At 39.5% G+C, this 14014-nt stretch overlaps 1 protein-coding gene across 9 annotated transcripts in view; it reads right to left on the reverse strand.

Moving 5' to 3' along the window:
• Positions 1-14014, reverse strand: part of LOC133387892 (divergent protein kinase domain 1A) — a 185935-nt gene that overhangs the window by 54155 nt on the left and 117766 nt on the right. For all 9 annotated transcript variants that reach the window (XR_009763595.1, XM_061633685.1, XM_061633678.1 and 6 more), the window contains 3 exons: positions 3851-3925; positions 2423-2548; positions 699-842 (listed from right to left, as the gene is read on the reverse strand). Coding sequence is in view for 8 of the 9 variants with exons in the window: in XM_061633685.1 (XP_061489669.1) it covers positions 699-842; positions 2423-2548; positions 3851-3925 (345 nt within the window). In the remaining variant the exon portion in view is untranslated. The remainder of the gene's footprint in view (positions 1-698; positions 843-2422; positions 2549-3850; positions 3926-14014) is intronic.

A 14014-nucleotide genomic window follows, 5' to 3' on the forward strand; every position in this document is an offset into this window, starting at 1 on the left:
CAGAACCCATTGACGATAATGGGGCGCACTGCGTGAAAATGACATCAAAATGGTGCGTGATGGGAAAAAACCGCCATAAAAGCGGAACAAGCGCCTTAATGTGGGGACTTTCCCTAATTGAAAGCTGCCGCATTAGTGAATCGCTGTAAAGTGGGCCCTACTATATGGTTCTTGACTGTGTGCAGGGCTGGAGCCAGCAGGTGGTCAGGTTGGGCCCTGGCCGAGTGGGATGGTGAAGCTCCCGCTCAGTGATCTGCGATAGTATTGGGCACAGCAGCATCAGGTTGCAGGATTCAGCAACCCAACACTACCATGGATCACAAAGCAGGAGCTCTCATGGACCCCTACCCCCTATACAGATGGTGCAGGGCTTAAATAAGCCCATCCACCCCACCTACATATCACATCAGCATGTACACGGGTATGTCACCACCCAAGATGGCAGCAGGGGGAGTCCCCAAGAGGTTGATGCCTCCGCTGTCATCTTGGGTCATAGTAGATGCGCAGCATGTGTGTATGCACTGATGCGACAGGTAGGTGGGGCGGGTGGGCTTATTTAAATCCTGCACCGCCTGTATTGAGCAGGGGTGTTTTTGCCTTACAGCATTGCAGGCCTAGGGCAGGCTGGTGCCCAAGGACCCAGTCATGCCTGGTGCCGGCCCTGACTATGTGAAAACTGGCATTGGGCAATAGCTTACCTCAGACATAAAGATATCAAATATTCTTGTTGCAATTGGTAACGGGAAAGTTGTAAGAAAAATAGTTAAGAACCACGATGATGCATACATAGAGGTATGGAAACTCTGGGCCTGGAAATGCATATATAGCTCTGGCAGCTGCTCCTAAAAGAAAACAACAGCAAAGTTCCTTTTTTAGCTAAGGCTTTGATAAACACATTCAATGATTTTTTTAAAAAGGAGTATACTTTTAAATTGTGATATCTAAGCAAGAAAGAAATACACATCAGGCATATCATTGATATGGTCTGAAGGCCACACACTGCTCTAACTGTTCCCATGTATTGTGCCTCGCACTGAATTACTGTGCATTCCACTGCCTAAAGTAATCAATGACTGCCTAAAGGAAACTGTTAAATTTTATTTTATTTATTTATTTATTTATTTAATTTAATTTATATACCGCCCTAAGCCCAAAGGCTCTCTGGGCAGTGTACATAAAATAAAAACAAATACAATATATAAATACAATAAGTACAATGAATCAAAAACCAAAAACAGACAAACAATACAAAAACCAAACAACGTCAAAAATACAAAATAATGCTAAAATACTGTAAAATACACTTTAAAATGCCTGGGAGTATAAAAAGGTTTTTACCTGGCGCCAAAAAGATAGCAGCGTCGGCGCCAGGCGCACCTCATCAGAGAAACCATTCCATAGTTCGGGAGCCACAACTGAAAAGGCCCTATTTCTAGTCACCACCCTCCGAGCTTCTCGATGAGATGGAACTCGGAGGAGGGCCTTAGATGTTAAAGAATTTCTTATAATTGAATTGTGACTGCATACACATCATACATTTAAAGCATCCCTTGCAAAGAATCTAGGGAACTTTAGTTTACCCCTCACAGAGCTACAATTCCCAGCACTCTTAACAAACTATAGTTACCAGGATTCTTTGGGAGGAAAATGTGCTTTAAATGTATGGTATATGCACAGCCACTGGTATTATCTTACTGATATTCAAATAGGTATACAAATGAGTATGAACAATATACAGTAGGGCCCTGCTTTTCGGTGGCCCACTTTTCGGTGTTCCGCTAATATGGCGGTTTTCAATTAGAGTAAGGCCCCACTCATACGGCACTTGTTCCGCTTTTACTGTGTTTTTCGGGCGTCAGGTACCATTTTATTGACAGAGTTCCGCTTTTCGGCGGGGGTCTGGAAAGTAACCTGCCGTATGAGTGGGGCCCTACAGTAATGGAGACAAAGCTATTCAAATGTCTTTGTTAATCAGGGATTATGGATGAAAACTACTTTCTGTACAGTGACCATTTCTCCGCACACAATTTCCTTTTGAAAGTGTGTTTAAGTTATGACTTTCCACCTCGCTTCCACCCAGCTTTCCTAATCCACTGCTTCAGGAAATATCTGCAACTTTAAAATGCCTTCTATGTTAAATTTTACCTTTGTAGTCCCTTTAGTATCACCCCCTATAAATATGTATCTCTCTCTCTCTCTTTGTGTATAGTATTCTATGTATTTTAATTTATTTTAATGTTTTTGTGATTTTATTGTTTACAATTTTATTATGTACGTGTTTGATTTTATTTTTGTAAGCTACCCTGAGTGCCCTATTATAGCGTAGGAGGGTGGGATAGGAATATTTTAAATAAATAAATAATAAAATTGAAAGAAATTATTAACTACACAATGTACAAGAAATAAAATATCTCAACTGTACCTGTATCATACTTTCAAACTGATACATACAAAGGCCCAGCTCAGCCATACTTGGTTTGAACAGTTCTCGAAGTCGATAATCTTGCATTAATTTAACAAACACACAGAATGCTTCCTCCTCTGGCATCTGTTTTGAAGGAGATCAGAGTCCAGAGTTTATTTCTTTTTATCATATCATTATATTAAACTTGAAAGTGCTCTAGATGTATTACTCCTTGTTGTTGGAAACAAGTGAACATCTGGGAAAAGATATGAAGCTGCCTAGCCTTTAACCATTCATTTTAATCTAGAACATTTTTTATTGCAGTATCCAGATAAGTAAAAAGAGAATTGATGCTTCTCAAACCCTCATCCCATGATGGCTTCGTGGCCACCTTATTATGGCGGTTGCTGTTTCATGAGACAAAGGAAAGGGCACTGCAGATGCTCAGAAACTCTCCCTACATTATAGGCTTAAACCCAAGTTCTGAAACACTGGCCATATTTGGAAGATCAATTTTCAGATTGGAAAGCAGAGATAGGCACAAGCTTTAGGCCCCACATACACAACTGCTTTATTCATTCTTCTACATGAGTGAATAAGCCAGGAAGCTGCAGTTAACCATAGCTTCCCATTATGACTGAACGGGGTCAATATGGTAAACAGCCTCAAAACATGCCTGAATATGATGCTATGGTTTGAAACTGGCTTCCAAGCAAGCTAGGATATGGAAATCAATAACTGCAGCTGCTAGTTCAGATGCAATGGGAAGTGATGGTTAGCTGCAGCTTCCTGGCTTGTCTTGCCTTTCATGTGAAGGAAGGAATAAAGCAGTTGCATGTGGGTGCCTGAAGCTCAGGCATATCTTGGCTTATTAAGCTGAGAATTAATTGTCTAAATGTTGTCATTGCTTCCTAATGCTAGTAACCTCTGGCCAATGTTAACACTGCAGTAGGTTTTTCTGTTATATTAGCCAAGACATTGAGTGGGCTATATAAGCTATGCTGGGGGATGTCAGATTTCCCCAGTGATTTTATCCTATAGAACAGCTAGGTTTGTATTACTACATTCTAGAACAGCTCTGTAAAATAAAAATAGGAAACAAATGCTAGTTGCAGCCAGAGATTTCTCTTTTAGCAAGCAAGGAACAAATACACAATAACATGCCATTTATATTCTAGGGGCTAACCTCCAGAAGAGTAACAAACAGGAAGGCTCAGACCTGGCTCACATTAAGCCCTGGCTCAGAGTCAAACAGCTTAGAAATTACTGAACTGTTATGTTAAAAAAAATACACATTCAAGACTGTGGTAAAGACAAGTTACAATATTCTACAAGAAGAGTTCCAATTCATGGATCCTGTGTTATCCTTTTATTAATCTGTGCTGCTTTCAGCTAAGTGAAATTTCAAGAACTACATAGTTTCATAGAACAATACTGTTTACCTACCTGCATAAGAAGCAATCCAACAATAAAAGCACTTCCTTGACAGTAACCAACCTCACGGTCCACTAGCGAATATGCCTAGAAAATGTTAAAACAACCTGATAAGACCCCAAACAGCAGAACTGATAGCACAACTGCTTCCAAAGAAAGGCAAACCGTTTCAAATATTCAAGGGAGTATGTAGTTTGGGGAACAAATGGAAGTTCATTGCACAAGCAGAAGTCACTTGATTTCACCCATTAATTCACACAGGTTTGCAGAATTCAGGTTTCCTGGGTATAAAATTTTAATTATTTTTTAACACACAAAAATACATACAGTCCTGCCTATCTCCATTTAAGTTTAGGTACGTCTAAGGCCAGAGGTGTATCTAAATGTCAAATGAAAAGTGAAAGAAATACCCAAAAGGTTAAAAGACCACCCAAAGAAAGTGTGCCAAACCATCAGCAAAGTTAAGAAGGTGGCAGTAGATTACAAGTGAAAGACTGAAGGAAGCAGGGAGCTATAGAGAAAAAGAGTGAAGCCAGTAACATCCCAAAATATGAGGAATGAGAAAAAGAGTGATGAGGGGCAGAAATGCCTGGAAATTTGCCTAATACTCTCACCTCTCAACCCTGGTTCTACCTGAGTTGGTATGAGCTCACAGGTATAGAGTGGTTGTGCCCAGTTGGTGGGAAGGGATGTAGAAGCAAAAAAAAAAGTTTAAAATTTTGTATTCTGACATGCTAAGTGAAAAACTAGTAATCCTACTTGGTAGAGCCTGAACAGATACACACATGCATTGATGGAAAGTGGAGCAAAGGGATGAAGAGGGCTGGATAAAATTATTATTGAAATTGCAAAGATTTCCTTTTGTCCTGTTAAAGAAACTGAACTCCTACTGGCACGGTTCAATATATGTCAAAAAAGTGTTGAGATCTTAATTTATAAGATTTCCAGATTGAGGGATACGAGTGATGGCCACACTAGACTAGGGAATTCATAACAAGCAAATAAATGTATACAGAAATTGCTGAAAATGGCTCTTTAGAAGATGAGAGCCACCACCAACTTAGTCAATAAAGCAAATTTAAAGACCTAAGCTGCAATTGTATGTTTGCTTGCCAGAAAGCCAGTCTCACTAATTTCAATAGGGTATACTTCCAAAATCATGGATTGGAGTGCACTACCAATCAATCAATTAGAAAGGTCACAACCAATGCTTTTAGTTATTACTGCACCGAACATTAAAAATAAAAGTCTTTTTGCTATAAGGACTTGATTTACAGACTAAGTTGATATTTTATTAAAATTTAAAGAGATCATCCAGCACTTAGAAAATGTTTTCCAAATCTTTTCTACATTTTTTAAATTAATAAATTATGAGAGGTATCCAACTAAGTTGTTCTGGCAGCACAAGGATTTCTGCTTGTGCAACAGAACTCAAAATCTTCTTGGGAAGGTTGGAGGAACCCCCAGAACAGATTTGGGGGAGGGCAAGGGGGAAGCCCCATTGTGCAAGATGAAATCCTTGCGCTGATGGAACGAGTTGGGTGGATACTACCCATTATATATATTACATATATGTAATATATTATATGATCATCTAGCTAAAGTGCATAGTAAGATAAAACAATTACACACTATCTTATCTGACATTTAATATTCTGTTATAGTTAAATATCAACATTAGAGGTATAAGCTTAAATTCCAATAATAATAAATACTATTTAAATACTGTTAAATAAATATTACCTACTGTACCAATCTTTACATTACTTCTAACATAATTAATCAGCTTTTTACTTATTACACTTTAACTACAAATTTCCCAGGCTTTGCAATTTTCATAAAGCCATATAATCCACAAAAATAAAGTTCTCCATCATTGCTATATTATACATATATGTAAAAAATAAAGTTATAATTCGTAGTAATATACACTCTACTTCTGTTCCTTTAAAACATAACTTCCACTAATATATTGGATTACAAGTTTCTTTCTGTATAGTGGCCAACATAGTTGTCATTTTAATAATTTCTGCTCCTATAATTTTTGCAATAGTTCCTTCTTACAGGGCCTTTGATTACTTTTCCATGTTTTTACACATAAATGCATGCAATAGTGGGATTACATGGAACATATTTATTTTTCAACCAGAACACTATATTTTAATATAGTTTAAGACAGATGATTAAAATAAGCTTTTTTTTCATATGTATGACATCTCTTCTACAGTTTCAATACTGTTTGATTATTAGTCATCCAAATACAGTAAAAGAACAGTGGTGGAAAGCACAGAGTTCCAGCTCCTCATACAAGCACCCAAAGGCATCATGTGCAGATTTTGGTAGGATGAAAACAGTACTGTCAAAATGTTAAGAAATCAGCCATAGTACTTCTCTCTGTTGTACTACAGCACAAGAATATGAATAAGGGTTGTAAACCGAAGGGATACACACAAAACAAGCTAGATTTTGGTAAGAATTTACCTGTTCAGGTAATGTCCTGTTGGGCCTCTCCTAGCAAGTGGAAATCGGCTAAGATCAAGCCCTAGGACCAAAAAGGACAGCCCTGCCAAAATGACACACTTGACCTAGGGATGCATATCAAAAGCAGAAAATGTGCCCTTCACAAAGTTTTATTCTTCACCTACAGAGTATCCAAAGCAAACAAACACGTCGGCTCTTAGTGCTCCTGCCCTAAATAGAGAAATCTGCATTTAAGGCCCAAACCTACAAACGTTATTTATTAACTTACTATGTTACAAGCCCCTTGGCACCAGGATTATGCTTTGGAAGTTGCCATAAATGTATCCTGTCTAGCCCTACCTTCCAGCTGTATATTTGCATGTTTACTATATCATGCTACTAAAAAAGGAAAGCATTTTGATTAAGCAGACTCTTAACACATTGGATGTGCTGCACAATGCACAAATAAGCTGTACCATACTTCTAATCAAAAGGAAACAGCAATCCGCAATAAATGTTTCGAGAGCGATCTTAGGAAAAAGTTAATTGATAGTTCACATGAGCTCATTCTCTTGAGCGACTTGGGTATCTACAGCAGATGTGCCTAACTTTCAACAACAGGCTAATTCTTTCTTTCACTATCAGAAGCTCTAACTGAAACTGCCCAATACTTAACACAAGTAATTCCCAAGGGACAGCACATATGCCACTTTCCTATACAGTAGAACCTGGTTATAAAGCAGGGCTTGGTGGACAAAGGTTGCACCCACATTATAGGAGTTCCATGTTATAATGAAAACTATGGTACTGTATACAGTATTGTACTTGGGGACATCATCATAACCATGGTATATCCAAATGGGCAGTACAGGAAGCTGCATTATAGCAAGGTTCTACTGTACTTTACTCATGGAAATCTTACTCACATGGGCTGCATATTATGCAAGTCAAGAAGGTCTTCATTCTCAAAGTATGTGAGAGAGAGAAATACTTTATTGCTTCTAGGCCATTGCAAAATATACTATACAAATATAAAACATCAATTTAAAACAACATTTTGAGCAGACAAGACATATCACAGTTATTCAGGGTTTATCATTATTAGATTTGACAAAATGAGCTCTAATGTGCTTTGCTGCAAGCGCAAAATTTGCGACCGCCAGGGTAACCTCTTTATAATTGTCAGCCAATAAATCTGCTATTAAGTTATCAGGACTAAGAGCCTCCCTGGGTTTTATAAACGGGTCTAAGAATTTGCATCTCGGCACTCTGTAAAGTGAGCAATTCAGTAAATAATGAGACAGATCCTCTATCTCCCCATTTCCACATATACAGAAGCGTTGGGATTTCGGGACGCCCCTATATCGGCCTTCTAACACTGCTGTAGTCATTGTCTGAAACCTCAATTCAGTAAAAGCTCTACGTTTCGTAGAAGGAAGTAAAATGGCAAAATAGGGAGCAATAACATGATTAGTTTTAAAGAGCGGGAACCCATGCGAATACAGGGACAACGCTATATGGGACCTATCATGGGCCTCATCCTGATTAAGGACCCAGTTTCGTAGCTTCCTAGGGGAGAAGATTTTTAAGTTGCTGGCTGTAAGGTTATAGTGCTCTATTAAGGCCATAGTTAATTGAGCCCAACCTCCTTTTTGTAGTTGTTCCTGCCAGCAACCTTTGAGGACAGATAAGTTATCAAGTAGTAGAATTTTCCTCGCAAACCTTAAAACTGCCAAATCAATTTTGGCAGACAATGAGTGGATACCCAGTTCAAACCTTACGTGAGCAGAAGGGGTACCCCGGGGAAGGCCCAAGAGGAGTTTCAAGAAGGAGTTTTGAAGGGGCTCCAAAGATGATTTAAGAGAGGGACCCCACAATACGGACCCATAAAGTAATTTAGATAAGACTTTGGCTACACAGATTTTCAACATTGGCACAATCATTTGACCTCCTCGAGTATAAAAGAACTTTTTTAATTGGCCAAGTATTTTAGAAGTAGCGAGTTTAGTAACCTCTAATTGGGATTTCCATGAAAGTGTGGAGGAAAAATTTATTCCAAGATATTTATATGACTGGACTTGTTCCAAGGGTATTCCGTTCAACGTCCAAAGACTTTTGGCCTTCCTATGATTTCCACAAACCATAATTTTTGATTTTGAATGATTAATCCGCAGATGATTTGCTTTGCAATATCCTTCTAAACTTACAAGCATTCTTTTTAGGCCAATTTTGTTTAAAGAAAAAAGTACCAAATCGTCTGCGTATAATAAGACTGAAATTTTGTCTACTCCAACAGAGGAGGGAAAAAACTTGAGAGGACAGGGTTGGAATTATATCATTAATAAAAAAATTAAAAAGGAAGGGAGCCAATATGCAGCCATGTTTCACACCTTTTGAGGATTGAATAGTATGGGAAAGGGCCCCATTTCTGCCTAAACGAACTCTTAAAAGGTTTGACTGGTGGAGAGATTTAATGAGCCATCCCAATCTTTTGTCCACATTAGTTTGGGCTAGTTTGTGCCATAAGAGCTCTGTATCCACTGAGTCAAATGCAGCCGCAAAACCTATAAACGCTACATAGAGCGACGAACATGGACTTTTAATGGCCTTATTTATAAGATGATGTAGGATGAATGCTTGTTCTAGTGAGTTCCTTCCCTTTCTGAATCCCGCCTGTTCTTGATGAATAATCGAGTTCTTTATATCCCATTCCTCCAATTTATTTAGTAAAAAACGGCCATAAAGTTTAGCAGAAATATCGAGGAGACTGATAGGCCTATAATTACTGGGCTCAGCTGGGTCACCTTTCTTATGGATAGGGATAATTATACTGGTACGCCAGCCTTGTGGATAGTCGCCCGTGCTATTAATGTGGGTGAAGAGAGGGGCTAATAGCGGAGTCCACCATGAGATTTCCTCAAGGAAAATCTCCGGGGGCAACATGTCTTCTCCTGGAGCTTTATTTGTGCGGAGCGTCAATATTAAGTCGCCAATCTCGGAGCAGCTAACTGGTGGCCAATGAGGCATATTAGGGTACCTTGTTGAGGGGGAAGGAGGGGCTGATGACACTGCACTGAAAATGTTAGTGAAATGTGCGACCCAGGTTTCAGGTAGAATCGGAGGGATAGAAACTGGATCGGACTGAGCAAGACCCCCCTGAACAAGTTTCCAAAAGACATCATCCTTTCTCAGTTGGATTGCCTGGTCTAGCTCTCTCCAGTTATTTACATTAAAAAATTGTTTTTTTTCTTTTAGGAGTTTTTTATAAGCTCTCTTCAGAAGCAGTAAATGGTGAATAGCTTCATTTGAGTAATTGCGGCGCATGAATTTAATATGTGATAACTCTCTCCTCTTGGCTCTGCATTCCCGGTCAAACCAGGAATTGGGACCTCTAGTTGAACTTACAGGAGTAACAGAAGATACCTGGCTTTTGAGAGCTGAGGACACTTTCTCAAATATTCCCAGGATGTCCTCAGGGTCAGTAATGGCCTGATTGCGTAACTCTGCTAAAAGAGGTGATTCTAAGCACTGTTTTACTGAGGCTGCAATATCAGTTGACCACTTAATGCGCCTTAAGCCTGTAAAGTTGTCTAAAATGGGTCTACAAACACAAGGGAAGATGTTTAGGCTAGTTGCTCTTATATGAAGACAAAGGGGAAGATGGTCACTATCTGCTCTGTTTATTATCACCATGTCTTTAACCAGCGGGAGTAAGGAAGGGGTACCTACGAAGTAGTCAACCACACTGGCTCCCCTAGTTGATATAAAGGTGAAAAAACCTTGGGAGCAGTCAAGGAAAGTTCCATTAAAACAAATTAACTGATGACTAATCATTAATCTGAACAAGGATTTCCCATTTGAATTTATAGATTTATCTCTTGAATCTCTGGGTATTTGAGGGAGATCATCCAGAGGAACACCTACTAGATCTCCCACTAAAGGGTAGTTCTGACCCAATCTTGCATTTAGATCCCCAGCAATTAGAAGCAAGTGTGATGGGTAGGCAAGCCCGAGGATTTCTAGATAATTACCCAATGATATCCAGTTGGAGAGACACATTTGTGAGTGTAAGGGAGGGAAATAAACATTTAAACATATAATAGAAACGCCGTTAGGAAACGTGATTATTAACGCCAGGCAAAAGTCAGGCGAGGGATCAGCAGGAGTTGTTACCAAAACATCAAGTGTAGTATCTATTAATGTAGCAACTCCCCCGCTAGCTCGTCCCATTACAGCACTCTTAGTGGCCGGCTTAACCCAGGTTCTAAAGCCTTGGAGAACAAATGGATTTTGGTCACAAATCCAGGTCTCTTGTAGACAAATAATATCAAAAGATTGAATAAAATTTGTAAAATCTGGGTCTCTGGCTTTGTTGTTCCAGCCAGCAATGTTCCATGAGAGGCATGATATGTCCGAATGACTGACAGAAGAATGATTCGGGGAATGAAGAAAAAGGGACTTGTGCCCTTGACTGATAGGGGGTGGAACAGGCGGAAGAGGGAACTGACGAGGAAGAATATGGTTTGAATGATTATCTCATTTATCTGGCTCGGGTACAGCTGTGATTTCAAGAGTATCTGGAACTGTTGTAACGGCTTTCGAAAGATATGAAATAGATAAGGCTTTTTCGGTAAGTTGGGCAGGAGATGCATCTATAAGGGGGTCTTTGATGATGTCAGCTTCATGCAATTGTAATCCTCTTTTTGTTGCGGAAGTTCCGATTTTAATATCCCACTGAAATTTCTCACTAGGATTAGATGGAGAACCAAGTTCTTTTGGATATAGAAACCACGCTTTGTCCCATGAATCTCCCACCATGATTGGATTTAGAGATATAGATGTATTAAGGAGTGAAGGAGAATTCCTTAGGCTTGGGGACGAGGAATTTGGTAGAAAATTTCTAGATAATCCATGATCTGTAGACTCCTTGAAATAATCAGCCTCTGTTGCAGTATCCTTAAGGTGTTTAATCAGTCTATTGAACTTGATGAGAATTTGGCGTTCTATATCAGGTAGTTGTTTGTAAAGTTGAGTAAGTTGATTTTCCTCCGGTTCTAGCTCTTTCAGTCTACTTAGCATCGGTGAGGCTTCTGGGACTATGCCAGCAAGAGGTGTTGATGCCGCCTGGGATGGATGGATAGAGTGATAAAGATTAATATCTGTGGCTATATTTTCTATAGAGAGGTTGCTATGATATTTCCCAGATGTGGCAAGAGCAGATTTCACAGCAAGTGGGTCAGGAAAAGCCATGTTAATAAAATACCTTTGTAGAGTAAAATTGTAATTCCTTAAGAGATAGTCTTTAACTTGAAAGATTTGTGAGGCATAATGCTGTGAATGAAAAGTCAGTATAAGACGGAGCTTATAGGGATTGATGGATATGTTCTTCATCGACTTAATATAGTTAGTTCTGGTACCATGTTGCAATGCTCTGCCAAAATGTTTGTCCAAATAAGGAATACTTGGAAAATGAAATTTAGATCCTTGAGGTGAACAATTGTAAGTAATAACTAATTTAGTAGATTGAAGAACCAGGCTCCAGGGGGAAGAATGAAGTTTGGAGCTAACCATTAGAGCCAGCATGGCTTCTGCAAGGGAAAGTCCTGTCTCAGTAACCTATTAGAATTCTTTGAGAGTGTCAACAAGCATATAGATAGAGGTGATCCAGTGGACATAGTGTACTTAGACTTTCAAAAAGCGTTTGACAAGGTACCTCACCAAAGGCTTCTGAGGAAGCTTAGCAGTCATGGAATAAGAGGAGAGGTCCTCTTGTGGATAAGGAATTGGTTAAGAAGCAGAAAACAGAGAGTAGGAATCAACGGACAGTTCTCCCAATGGAGGGCTGTAGAAAGTGGAGTCCCTCAAGCATCGGTATTGGGACCTGTACTTTTCAACTTGTTCATTAATGACCTAGAATTAGCAGTGAAGTGGCCAAGTTTGCTGATGACACTAAATTGTTCAGGGTTGTTAAAACAAAAAGGGATTGCGAAGAGCTCCAAAAAGACCTCTCCAAACTGAGTGAATGGGCGGAAAAATGGCAAATGCAATTCAATATAAACAAGTGTAAAATTATGCATATTGGAGCAAAAAATCTTAATTTCACATATACGCTCATGGGGTCTGAACTGGCGGTGACCGACCAGGAGAGAGACCTCGGGGTTGTAGTGGACAGCACGATGAAAATGTCGACCCAGTGTGCGGCAGCTGTGAAAAAGGCAAATTCCATGCTAGCAATAATTAGGAAAGGTATTGAAAATAAAACAGCCGATATCATAATGCCGTTGTATAAATCTATGGTGCGGCCGCATTTGGAATACTGTGTACAGTTCTGGTCGCCTCATCTCAAAAAGGATATTCTAGAGTTGGAAAAGGTTCAGAAGAGGGCAACCAGAATGATCAAGGGGATGGAGCGACTCCCTTACAAGGAAAGGTTACAGCATTTGGGGCTTTTTAGTTTAGAGAAAAGGCGGGTCAGAGGAGACATGATAGAAGTGTATAAAATTATGCATGGCATTGAGAAAGTGGATAGAGAAAAGTTCTTCTCCCTCTCTCATAATACTAGAACTCGTGGACATTCAAAGAAGCTGAATGTTGGAAGATTCAGGACAGACAAAAGGAAGTACTTCTTTACTCAGCGCATAGTTAAACTATGGAATTTGCTCCCACAAGATGCAGTAATGGCCACCAGCTTGGATGGCTTTAAAAGAAGATTAGACAAATTCATGGAGGACAGGGCTATCAATGGCTACTAGCCATGATGGCTGTGCTCTGCCACCCTAGTCAGAGGCAGCATGCTTCTGAAAACCAGTTGCCGGAAGCCTCAGGAGGGGAGAGTGTTCTTGCACTCAGGTCCTGCTTGCGGGCTTCCCCCAGGCACCTGGTTGGCCACTGTGAGAACAGGATGCTGGACTAGATGGGCCACTGGCCTGATCCAGCAGGCTCTTCTTATGTTCTTATGTTCTTAGCATATCAGTTCTGGAATCTGTTTGTGTTGACGATGACATCAGAAATATTGAAGCAGTATCATCATCTTTAGAGGAATCAATATTGGAGCTTTCGCTTTTTGTGTCAAGATTTATAATTGCTTGCTTAGAAGTATGCTTAGATCTCTTGCCTTTCCCCTTAAGCTTTGCACGTTTGGATCTTGATTGGGAGTCCAACACCTTAAATAACGGTGTAAAATTAAATTTCTTAGATTTTTTTTGGTTGAAAGTTCTTAATATTTTTGGATTTTTTGGTCTTTTTAGTTTGTTTGGCGATAGGGAGGAGTAAAGAAGTTCTCTTTGTGGCATTGTCTTTTCTTTCGAGAACAACATTAGACGACATATCAGGTGTTGATGCCTCATTGTTCTTCGTTAACTTGGGTCCCATAGCACACACCAGCGTAGTGAGTAATTTATTCGTTTCTGCTATATAAATTTTTACCAGATTTACTTCTTCAAGCAAAGCTTGATATCTTTGTAAATGGAGAACTTCCAAGGCTGTATTAGATTCTATTAGGTTTTCAACACCAGGTGGTGCTAGTTGTTCCTCTAATGTTTGATATGAGTCAATTGTTATCATGTCATGGTATGTTTCTTCGTTTGTTTCATTTATATTCGAGTTAAATCCCACATCCATTAATTCCTCTGCAAGAGATTTAGCTCTTTGGTTAGATAAAATCCCAGTTGCATAAAGCCCCTTATCGAGAGACCACTCGTGTAGCTCTCCGTGTCT

This window comes from Rhineura floridana, chromosome 6 (genome assembly GCF_030035675.1).
Source record: "Rhineura floridana isolate rRhiFlo1 chromosome 6, rRhiFlo1.hap2, whole genome shotgun sequence".
Classification (NCBI taxonomy): Eukaryota; Metazoa; Chordata; class Lepidosauria; order Squamata; family Rhineuridae; genus Rhineura; species Rhineura floridana.